Below are 12,445 nucleotides of genomic sequence, written 5' to 3'. Positions count from 1 at the left end.
GATGTCCCAGAAGGAGTAAATGGCACAGCAGGATTGATGCTGAGCCAGGCAGCGATGAAAGAGCTTCCACTGCATGAGGATGACTCTGTGAGGCAACTGAATACAAAGGCAGAGGTAGCAGGGAATTCTTTGGGGTGATTTCCAGACAAGAGCAGTGTCAGTGCCTGTCTTACGGGGAATAAGTGACTGACTTTGGACCAGCTTCAAATAGGCTGGTGATTTATAGGATGTCCAAGAAATCCCTGGACTTTTCCAGTGTGGTGAAAAGACCTCATGTGGCACTATAAGAGTGCTGTGAGCAGTCTGTGGTAGGTGCACGTTTGTAGCACCCCATGGGATAGAAAGCGTTGACGTCTTTGCCTCAGTGGTAGAGGAGAAAGAGACTTGAAGGAATCAGGCACTGCAGGGAAACACTTGGAAACAAGAACCAGCTTGGAAGTCTTAGTATTGTGTTATTTTATGAGAGTTAAAATTACCAAGGGGTCTCCAAAAGAGTGGCAGTTATGGCATATGCAAGCTTTGTCCTTATGTGGCACAGTTTTGCTTAGCAGACAACTAATTTCACCCTCCCCAACTTTTTGGTGGGCAGGGGAGAGAAAAAGGGACGTGTCAGAAACCTTTGTTGTTCAGAACGACAAAAATCCAGTTGACAGGAACGGAGGAGTTGCATTGATTAAATCTGAGATTCCATCATCAGAAGTAGCAGGGATCAGCCACGTGGGCTGGGAAATAATTGCAGCGTTGGTTCTGATTAGGGAGAAAGAGAACAAAAGTTGCTTTAAGGCTTCAGTTGTGCTGGCCCTCAGCATTTTAAGTGCAGGGCTTGCTGCTGCTTACCCCTGCTTGCTTTATTTAAGGAATTATGGACTCTGAATATCTATAGTCCTATTTTTAAGCTAGAGTTTCTTCCTGGACTTTTTACTGGACCTCAACTATTAATTTTGCTGATTTTTTAATGAATTAAAATGAAGTCCTGTGTTGCAAAGGAACTCAATTTATGCAGCAATATCAACTTCCAGATGGTTATTGTGGCATCAACAGATATGTGGCTCAGAGGTAGGAATACGAGTATTTTCAGAGATTAAGCACAGGGACAAGCCTTGCTCTCTCCATATTTTGGCCCCTGGTAAACTAAAACGGAGGCTTATCCTCATCCTTTTGCATTCAGAGTTGTTTATGGGCCATGAATTTTGCACTTCCTCTGCTCTTTGTTCCCAAAGAGTGAAGAAGGTTGATCACATGTGGCAGCAATACATCAGCTGTGTACACTGTGAGGAGGACAAGCTGCCCTTCAGATTCCCATGGAAAGTATTGATGACAATCTGTGAAATCAGATATGAGAACAGGTCTTTGTTCTTATAAACAATCTTCTTATAAAACTGTGAGGAGAACACTGTGTATCCCCACAAAAAGCTATTTCAAAGTTGATACTCAGCTGAGATTAAAAACAAGAAAGATCAGAGTTTTCTGAAAAACATTTAGCCTTAAAAATATTCCCTGACATGTGCAGTATTCCTTAGCCTGGTGATTATGGTCTGTCTCACCACATATTTTTGGCTGAGGATTTATCCTTGACCAGGGCATGGCACTGCTGCTACCCCTGGGCTCTGCAGCTCCATAGTAAGAGTGTTTCCTCTGTAATAAGGATGTTCTGGTTGCTGTAGCTTTTCCCACATGATGAGGCTTTAAACCACATTTCTCATTAACATTTCCTAACTACCAGGCTGCAGAAGGGGGTTCCTCTGCTTTTGACAGCCTGTGATTGTGGCCTTCCTTTAGTCCCTTTGCTTTTCTCATCGTTCCACTTCTGAATTTGACCACAAAATCTGCCTGTGCTACTTACATGGATGTGGAATCAAATGGAGTTAGTGCAGAAATGCATTTGGATTGCTGTGTCTGAATCCACTGGACCCACTCCCATCAAATACCTCCTGAGAAGTGCTAAGTGCTTCAACATCCCACTGGGAATTACAGGCTCCACTTGCCTCTGTGAATGCACAAATAGAAGCCAGAAAGTTGCCTGTTTATTTCACAATTGAAGTGATTCTGAACTGCTCAGAGACAAGCAAAGTGATAAAAATTGCACAGTGCAGGATTTGCTGCTCAAACACCTGAGTATTGCTCCTGATGCCTGCAATATGGACACCAAGAGAATGCTGGAGGGAATGGCAGTATTTGTCCCTGTCACCTGCCCGATGTAGCATGAAAAATACCTCAGGATTGTGAAAAACAGGTTGGCAATTCAGCTACAATAGACTGCAGTTTAATTTTTTTCCTTGGGTGGAAGGGGGAGGGGATACTAGGAAGAAGGAGATCAAATTTCCATGGCAGGAATTTATATGAGATTAAGTATCCTGTTCCTGTTCAATGTGGAGAGGATTTAGATGCTGACTTTCTTAGGTTACCTTTTCAACAATCCTAGCTTTTATTTAATTAGTTTTCTTCTCCTTTTCGACTGAGATTGCAAAACCTCCAAGTTTAGTGAAGACTTGAACATCAGACACCAGCAGAAGTGCCAGATCAAGGATCAGTTTGCAAGTCAAAAGTGATCAACAGCCATTTTGGCCTATTTGTGCTTTTGGGTTTCTATTTGTTACCTGTTATCCCTGAGGAGAGACCAGGGTTCAGGGTGGCTATGTCAGCATGGACTAACCCTGACTGAGTAGACACATCCTGTGTAAATTTGGCTAAGTCCTGTGATTTCTCAGTATTGATAAAACCTCAGCAGGGCTGGATAAGGTTACAGTAGTGAGGCAGAAATACACTCAAGTTTTGAAACACTGGGCTCCATGGAGATCCCCAAGGCAGTAGCCTGTGGTAATGGGAAGTTATTAGAAAATGAGGAAATCTTCTCTGGATTCTCACAAAACACAGTTTGCTTTGATGTATTTGTTACTATGAGAAAAATGTTATCAGAGAAGTTTGTCCCACAGAACCTCAGCTTAAATAGCCGTGTCCAAAGTATCTGGCTTATGCAGACAGTCAGCTTAGAGATGTCATAGTATTCCAGCTCCTAATCTTCTCCTGATCCCAGGGCGAGGTAGGAATGTGTATCTGATATTTGTAATGGATCTGGCCCTTGTGCTTGCAGAATGGGCTCAATGCTCTGCACCTGGCAGCCAAAGAGGGCCACGTGGGACTGGTACAGGAATTGCTGGAAAGAGGCTCGGCTGTGGATTCTGCCACTAAGGTAATTGATGCATGTCTCTAAGTTTATTCCATACATGTGAGAAATATAGACAAAGCCCCAAAAAGTACAAAATGAGAGAATTGGATAAATACCACACTGGTATTTAAACTGTTGTTTCTGTTATGGCCTGGGAGTTGTCTTTGCTGCAGCTCATTGGTAGTAAGTGAAGAGGAAAATGTAATTTGTAGTATAATACAGGGGAAGCATTAGAAGCTTTTAGCAATGCCAGATTTTCCTTATATCCAATGACAGGTCCTCCTTATTTTGAGGAGAATTAGCATAGTTCCAAGATTTCCAGATCTGTGAAAATCACTGACTTTATCATATCCAGAGTCTTTTTACCCATAACAGAATGGAAAAAACACCTGTGGGATGAATTGCTTTCCCTTTAGCCTTTCCACAGGCAAGCACATGTGCATGAATGCTATAAAAAAACCTGCTGATTGAAATGATTCCTGAAGAAGGGTAATAATAACTTGCATTTCTCCCCTCTAACAGAAAGGGAATACAGCCCTGCACATTGCATCCTTAGCAGGACAAGCTGAAGTTGTCAAAGTTCTGGTGAAGGAAGGAGCCAATATTAATGCACAATCTCAGGTATGATGCTCTTTTTCCTTCTCGCTTCTAAAAGTTATTTGGTGAGCTCTTACAAGTTCTGAGCTATTAGACACTGCTTCTAAACATCCAAGCCTGACAAATCAAGCAAATGGAGGCATTCTCTCATAAGCAGAATAAAAGTAAATACTGAATTGAAGTCATTACATGCTCATTGTGTGATACAGGAACTCCTATTGTTGGTGATAGAAAAATTTCGGAAGCAATTTCTAGAAGCATGCTAGGGATTCCTAGAAGATTCCAAAGTATATAAATATTGTATTTGAGTGGAATTTGCTGAGCAGTAATGAAGAAGAGAATTTTTCAAGGGTTTGATTTGTACAATTGCTTTTTATGGTTATTCTTCAGCCAGGAGTTTGCAGATAACTTATTCCGGGCTTCCAAACTCCTTCCTTATGTGATCAGAAAGAATTTCAGTCAAAAGTTTGTGAGGAACATTTCAACTGGGGAAAATCACCTTGTCCTGGCCAGAAAACCAACTGTAAAAACTGCTCTCTTATTTCCACTGACATGAAACTTGTCTGGTCTTCCAAAACACACCAGAGGACAGGGTGGTGTCCTTGACCTGTAATTCCCTTTGATTAGGATTTAGAACCATTTATCGAATAAATAATTTGTTTAATGTTTTTAAATGCTGCCTTAACTCTAGTAACTGTCTGTAGCTATAAGGGTCTGAACAGATGGTATAGATGATAAAGAAAGTAAATCTTTCTGAAGCACTTGGCTGGTGACATCCTCATTAAAAAGGAGAATTTTCCTAGCACTAGCTCCACACCTTGTTTACCCAGACCTGGGAAAGTGGGACCTGTTTGACATTACAAATCCACCGTGGTCAGTGTAAGGTAAGTAGAGAGCAGGAGATGAATGAACAGCTGCACAAAATGAAAGTTTGTCTGTTCCTTTAGCACATTTTTAAGACAAGAGAAGGAAACTGAAAAAAAACTTAGGTTGCCTGAATCCAAGATTTTAGAAGTATATTCTTTATTATGCTTTCTGCCCCAAAATGACGGAACAGCTCTCTCAGGACAGCTCAGTTGCTCCCCATGCTCTATTCCCATTAAAGATAAAGAAATATAGTTCCTTTGTTCAAAAAATTAGCAAACTCCTTTCATAATGAACAAGCTGGATGATTTCTTCATACATTTATCAGCCTTTTCGTGTGTATTAGAAGACAAAAAATTCTTTAATGTTTTGTGCATGGTAAGAGAAGTAATTGTTAAAAATAATACTTTCATGAAACATTATTCCTCAAAAGTCTTCCTAAAGGCTTTTCCTTATGCTGAAAAAATAAATGAGGTTTTCTAAATAAAAAAAAAGAAAATCCAATTAGAACTGGAAAATGTGTTCACAGGTATTACTTTTTACAGTATTCTAGTTATAAAGACATTTATTGTTAGCACTGGATGCTTTGTGTAATGTACACAGAGCTGTTAACAGGCATTTGCTACTTGACTTAATTGAGTTAATCTGATGGAGGACATTTTCCCCATTACTGCTCACTGATTGCTTCCAGGCAGGATGGATTGGAGCTGCTGGGATACAGATGTCCTGCCTTTTTGTCTTAATTAAACAAGTCCTGTTGATTTGACCGGGAGCAGGAGTCCTTAATGTGGTGTCATCCAGCTTTGGGGCCTTGTGTTGTGTCTTTGTGGCTGTGCTTTTCCAGAGGAGATGGATAAGATGGGGAATAGCTGTTTCAGGCAGATGTTCAGAGGCTCTTGCTGCCACTGCCAAAGAAGGCATTCCAATGGAAGGCATCCCTTAATTATAAAGTAACTTTTTTATGGAATGAAGGTGATGAATGCTGCCTTGCTGCTCAAGGTTGTGTTGGTGTGTCAAGAATCACGTGTCATAGGAAAGAAATGTTACGGAGAAAACACCAGAAACTCCCAAATTAATAAAGAATAGGCACACAGTTTATGATAACAAATGAAGCAAGGTTCAAACATATCCAACTACAGCCAGTCAAAAATGAAAAGTATGAAGTTAGATAGGAAAAAGAATGACTGAGCAGAATGTGCTTGAGTTCTCAAAAACTCAGGATTTGTTGTCTAGAAACATGGAAAAAAAGGAGAAGAAAAATATATCAGCAAAGAGCTTAATCGAGAAAGTGGGAAATGAACAAAAATAGAAATTTAAGGTGTACAATACAAAAGTGAGAAGTTATGAATGAAATGCTCAACTTCTCCTTTTTATGTTTTCCCTCAATTCCATTTTTAAAAATAGGTGCCATACTGTCACCCTTAAATCTTTTAGCAGCAGTTGTTGCTATTGAGGGTGTACTGCATCTTCTCCTTGGTATCTCTGTTATTTCACACTTTATTTTTTTCAGGCCCCTGTGAAATGCCATTTGCTGGTAGTGATTTAGTGCCAGGAGAGTTACTCAGGTTGCTGCATCATTTTCTGTTTCAAGAATTCACTATCTGTCAAAGCCATTCTCATTTTCAGTGATGGCAATTTCCCATAGCGACAAAATTTCTTCTTCGATGGTGAACTGGTAGATAAAGGTGTAGCTGCAACTCGAGCTTGTTCAGTTTATTGTTTCTACTTCAATTTTCTCCATTCAATGGCATAAAAACACTGGCCTTCATCAAAACTTACAAGCAATGACATCTGAAACACCACACTGATTTTCCAGTTCCTTGCAACAGCAAAATAACAGAATTATCTCAGGAAATGCTATTAAACCCACTGTAACCACTGGGTTTACAAACCCCATCTGTGCTCTCTGAGGCTGTTAAGCACTCTGGGCTCTGATTTTATAGATTTTGGGTTTCTATTAGATTACTTTGCTTTGCCCTTCAGTTTCATGTTGGCCTTTGGAGCTGTTATTTTGTTCATCATCCTCTTTTAAAAACTCTGTTCCTTTTGAGCTAACATGTCATCACTGCTATTTTTAGGGAAGTAATTTCTATTTTGATAGCAAGTTTAATTGCACAGTGATTACCAATTGAGTGACTCCACTTCCAGTTGCGTGCGTGCCCTTTGAGAGCTGACATCTTCCTGGAGTGTGTTTCAGGCAAAGGCTGGGACCAGGGCACACCCAGAATGGTCAAACATCTACAAGATGCTGCCCTTTGCTGGCATATTTCCACCTGGAACTGGACAAGGGTGGATTTTTTCGGCTCAGTTAGAAGTGCCTTTGGCTACAAATATTAAATAGTAAACATATTGATATCTTGAGTATCTTATGTGAGCTCTTGAATTTTTTCCAGGTGGAAGAAATATCACCAGATTTATTCAGTCCAACCCTTTCCTTTGATAAATTACTCTTTGTTGCTTTCTCCTTAAATTGTCCTGCACCCTCTGACTCACGTACAGGCATCAGAGATGTGCCATCACTGGAAATCAGCCCTCCAAATGTGCTGATAGCCTGACTGCAGAAATCCTCATAACTGAGTGTACCAGTTATGAGACTGTCAATGCAGCAGTGATGCTGAGGTGTCCTGAGCACGCCTTCCTTAGGGAATGGATCCATCCTGGCATTCTTCCATTCCAGATGAGGTCCAGAAAAACCTCTTGTGGAGAGTGGCACCTCCTAGGATGAGGCACTTTGACAAATGCCAAGTGATTGAGGTACAAAGTTGAAATGCAGAAGGCAAAATGAGGAAATGCAATCTGCTCCTGTTTGGGACCTGTCATACCCTGGAGTGGCCTAGGAAAGAAGTGGTTCCCTTCAATTTTAAAATTCCTGCCGCTGAGTTTGAACATGTTCCCCATTAGAGCAGGTTATGTTTTAACCACTGCTTTGTATAGGGGCCCTCATGAAAGGAGGAGCTACCTTTTAATCATCAGATTATTTAAAGTGACCCAGATAGAGAGAGCAAGGATTAGATAAATCGGTCCTCCCCCAAGCTGATTTTGTTATTTAAAAGCCCTCCGGTTTCCTTTCCTCGACATCCTCCTCTAAGCGCATTGGGAACACATTAGCCAAGAAATATTTTTGCTTAAGTTTGCCCCTGTTTTGGTCACCACTTCCTAGGTCAAGATGAAGAGAGGCTGCTGTGACTGCTGGAGCATTCTTACCCAGACATCTCATCAGAATGAAGCAGTCCTTAGAGCAGCACATTTCCAGCCCCGCTGTGTGCTCCCGAAAGGAGCGCTAAGAGCTCTGTGCGCTCGTTCCGTGTTACCGCAAAAGCCAAGGGAGGATTTAGGTGGTTCTCAGAGAAGTGATCAGCTTGTCTCTGTCAGGATGCCCCAGGATTTGCTTTACCAGGGATTGCTCCCCCCCATGGGTTGTAAGGATAATCTAACCTTCGGAGGGGAGCGCATTTTGCAGAGTATTTGCTGCTCCATTAGGACAAAAGGTTTTAATTCCACCAACAGGGATTTCTGCTTTTATATCAATATCGTTAGAGAGGCAGATTTTTGGCTGCTGTCTGTCAAGAGGAGTCATTTAGCCACAGTTGATCATTGCTAATGTAATAAAGGGGCAGGCCCATTATTTTTTCACTAGGGGGGGAAAAAAAGGGAGGAAATGCCTTCTGGAGGATTATGTGGGTTTTGAGAGATATTAACAAAAGTAATACATTAGAGGGAATGAAAAACCACAAATATTTCAGCAAAAACTGGAAACAAACTGAAAATATTTACAGTATATATCTTAGTCAAGTCTTGGAATTTACTGCTATGAAGGGCTGAATGGTCCAGGTGGAAAGATTCTGATTGGAACAAGAAGTGTTTTTTTCAGTCAATAATATTTATTCTTAGAACATATTAGCTTTAGGAGGCTGCAGGTACTCAACATGCCAAGCGGAAGGGTAAGGGCTCAGCAGACCATATCTCTCCCCTGCTGGGATGACGCAGTGCTGACTGTGAGAACCAGGCAGTGCAAATGTTGGCCATGTATATTTATGAGTGTGGGGATGACTGAGCCACAACCAAATAAATAGAAGCATCTTATTTTTGGTTTTAGCGCAATATTGTCTTCCTTCAGCCCTCAGCCACACAGAATCAATGGACACTTTCAGGACTTAACTGTGAAAGGACTTTTCCTTTGCTTTGTTTCAGAAGGCAAACCCCAAATGCAGTTTTGGATGAGTGCCCAGATTCAAATCTGAGTCTCTTCCCTGACTAAGCTTTTGGGCCCTCACCTATGCCCGGTACCAAGGTGGTATTTTCTTGTGCATGACCAATCTGTTCTCATCTCATTATTCTCCATCAGCTCCATTTCTATTACAGGCTCCCTCGGTGTAAAAATACCATTTCTAGAGTGTAGAACATCTTGATTTCTGCCTGGCTTTGTTTCAGGCCCTGTTATTACTTTGCTGTCCTTGAGAGAAAAAAATGTGATATTTGAAGCTGCTGAAATAGAATATTTGTTCTCTTTAAATTCAGCATCTGGGCTGGGAAGTGACTTTGATTCTCACTTCCCAGGAGAGGGGCCTTGCAGTGGGCAGGCAGCAGGTGTCACATACATAGTGCTGCTCTTGGAGTCCTGGGTGATCCCTCATGAATGAACTGGCCAAGTTTGTCACAGCCCAGGCAGCATCATTTATCCATAGGCTTTGTCATTATTGCCATCCTGTAAGTATAGAGTGGCAAACACTATTTATATTACTAGAGAATTAGTGGGACAGCTGAAGGGGTGGTGCTACTTTCAGTGTAGGCTTCTGTGTCACCACATTAAAAAAAGCAGTATTTATTATAAGTTAGTTTATAATCTGTTGTCTCAGACAAATAAATACTCTTCTTCTGTTTGTTTGTTTGTTTAACTGTTTGGATCAATTTAGGGACCAACCTCCCTAAATCCAGTAATCCTTATCTAGCTCCTGAGTACTTTTCTCATCTTGAATCTATGTGACTCTGTGGGCCTCAGCATCTGCCATGTGTGATGGATGCAAGAATTGTCACCTAAACAATTGGCTGACACTTGCTGGGGGATTTTACAGCAGGTCAGAATACAGCAGCTTGCTTTCCCCTTAGGCATGTACCACTCTACATCCAGCATTTCTTTGTGCACAGATACTTATATCTAATCTCTGTGTCATCCTTACTAGCCCTTCCCAGCTTTGTTAAATTAAATGTTAGCCCAGACAAGTGAATATACAATGTATTGCTCACTTGGAAGCATGGAGGAAAGATTCTGCTCTGAAAACATGTGGTGCTTTCATCAGAAATCCACAGTGTTTCATTGGGTTGTGGATGTATCTAAAAAGTGATTTTCCTGAATATCTCTCATAACCTGGAGGAGCTCTTGATTTGAATATGTCCAGTCCTTCTTCAGAGTAGCCCACTTTCTGTTGAGTGCATGGCAAAGTGATATTCCTTAGGCACCTTAAAATTAAATTATGTGAATATCCCTTTATCTTATAGCCTTATCTTCAAAAATTTCACAGTTGCTCTTAGATTGAATATAAATATAGATATCATAGTTCAATTATTTAAGAGATTTTTTTTAATGAAAAAGAGTATGGACTATCTGTTTCATGGAAAATATATTTTAATGGAAAAGAAATATGAAGGTGAATAATTGTTGAAGTTACTGCTGTGTTAAAATCCTGGATTTTGATGTAAGCTAAAACCAACAAAAAGGAGACTCCAAAAAACTAACATAGGTACCTTGATCTATCCTCAATTCACCCTTTTATACAGAGAACCTCTCTTGATTGGATATAATCCTCTTATGAAGAGTTTATTTATAGGCTGACTGAAAATAATGCTCTGAGTGTAATGCACTGAGCAAAGTTCCCAGAATTGTGATATTGATGGTTCTATCAAGATGTGTACTTTGAATTTAGCTTGCAGGTGGCATTTATTTGTTACCCTCATATTCCATTGATTACAGTAAGTTTATTGCTGGGCTTGTTGGAGGATTTTTCACTGAGGATGGAAGACACCTCTGGGGCTCATCTTGTCTTCTCCTCTGCTTGAACAGGTCTTGAAGGCCCCCAAATGATCATGATCTTACTGCATGAAACAGTATTTTAGCACAGGACCACGACACACAGATTTTTCTACTGTGTGTGAGATTTTTGATGAATAATCTTATGTTTGTCTCACTCTTGTCTCATCCTTCATGTCAATACCCTCATGAATCCTCTTCAAAAAGGCAAAATACAGAGATTATGTACCTCTGTTTTCTCTCTTTTCCATATCAGTGTGGAACAAAAGGTATCTACTCATATATGCATATAGGGCTATAAGGTATATGGATAAAATAGGTGTATGGACTCTGAAGTCCACAGCTAACAGCTCAGTGCTGCATGCAAAGAGGAACCTTAGTTCCTTGAAAGCCTGCCATGAAATAAACCTCCACCCAGCTATAGAACTGCATGATTTTCTCAATACTCTAATAATCCCTCTGCTTCTTCAGCCTGTGTTCTTCATTAGGGCTCGGGGACAATTTAATGATACAAATTCTGAGTCATATATAGACTTGCCAATTTACATTAATAGCTTGAAGAATCATTTGAGAGCTACTCATTTTCTCCAATTAGCCAGTAAATCAGTGAATATAGTAGAAAGAATGGAGTATGAAATATACTCAGTTTAGTGATAATTTCTCATTCTGACTTTATATTATAGCAGTAAATATCTTGCAGTACACATTTGTGGGGGTAATGAAATTAGGAGTATTCTGTCCTCACCACGAATACTCTGATGAATCCATTGTTTGGAAATGAATGTTATATATCATTACACAATTAATGTCAATTTTTCAGATGATGCACCAAATCTAAACACACAGAACATGATTGCACAGCTGGGCTTTACAGGAAAGAAAAATACAGTGCATTTCTCCTTTTCCAGGTCACAGTTGGTATTCTTCCTTTAATTCTGGATGGTATGGGATCATAAACTGAAGGAAAATGTACTGGAATAAAAAGTGTTCACCACTGGCCCAATAAATTTGCTGAGTCTCATTCCACATGCTAAGGGGAGAGATTAGTCTCCCTTGCAGTATGGCCATGGAGAATCATTTCCCACAGATAGAACAGGAGACACTTTGGGATAGTGAAACAAAAGTCAAGGGAAAATGTTTTCTTCAGTTTGGGGATTTTGAGCTTTGACATATCTGTTCCAGAAGCAGAATAGAGAGCTGAAGTATTGGTGTAAAGCTCTTAGCAACTGAAAGATGAGAAAACGAGAAGAGGATTTTAGATTGACAAAAGGAAAGGAAATGAAGGGAAAGATCAGGTTTGTGTGGGCATTTCCATTCAGGAAGCACAGGCCTGGCTCAGAGAGAGTAACTCACTGAGGAGGAGACAGACAGACAGACACATTCATCACAGAAACCACGTGGGGTTGGACAAGGATGGAACACCTGGGGTCCAGTGGCCAGGGGAGAAGGAAGAGCTCCAGCAGGGCTAGCACGGAATCCCACTGGGCACAGCTCTGCCCAGGAGAGCTGGCATATTGGGAATCCTAAAATAGGAGTTTCCTGGCCGAGGGCCAGGACTGCTGCAGTTGGGGACACTGCAATTAGAAGCTCTGAAACCAGAGCTTCACTGAAAGCAGACTGGGAAAGCAGACTTCTCCCTGCCAGCAGACAAAGTCAGGCTTGACCTTGCCAGGGGGAGAAATTCAGGGGAATCTTTTCCCAGCATATCTGGTCAAGGCAGTTTTGCACACAGCTCTTAGCACGTTTTAATTCCCAAAATGAGCCAGATTTCAACAAAATATATGCAGTAGTTT

At 40.8% G+C, this 12,445-nt stretch overlaps 1 protein-coding gene across 5 annotated transcripts in view; it reads left to right on the top strand.

Moving 5' to 3' along the window:
* The window catches only part of ANK2 (ankyrin 2), a 180,308-nt gene that overhangs the window by 70,949 nt on the left and 96,914 nt on the right, over positions 1 to 12,445 (top strand). For all 5 annotated transcript variants that reach the window (XM_033513406.1, XM_033513410.1, XM_033513408.1 and 2 more), the window contains exons 3-4: positions 3,092 to 3,190; positions 3,689 to 3,787. In XM_033513406.1, the coding sequence (XP_033369297.1) occupies positions 3,092 to 3,190; positions 3,689 to 3,787 (198 nt within the window). The remainder of the gene's footprint in view (positions 1 to 3,091; positions 3,191 to 3,688; positions 3,788 to 12,445) is intronic.

Source organism: Parus major, chromosome 4, assembly GCF_001522545.3.
Source record: "Parus major isolate Abel chromosome 4, Parus_major1.1, whole genome shotgun sequence".
Classification (NCBI taxonomy): Eukaryota; Metazoa; Chordata; class Aves; order Passeriformes; family Paridae; genus Parus; species Parus major.
The sequence above is the reverse complement of the archived record's forward strand: the minus strand, read 5'-3'. Positions and strand labels throughout refer to the sequence as shown.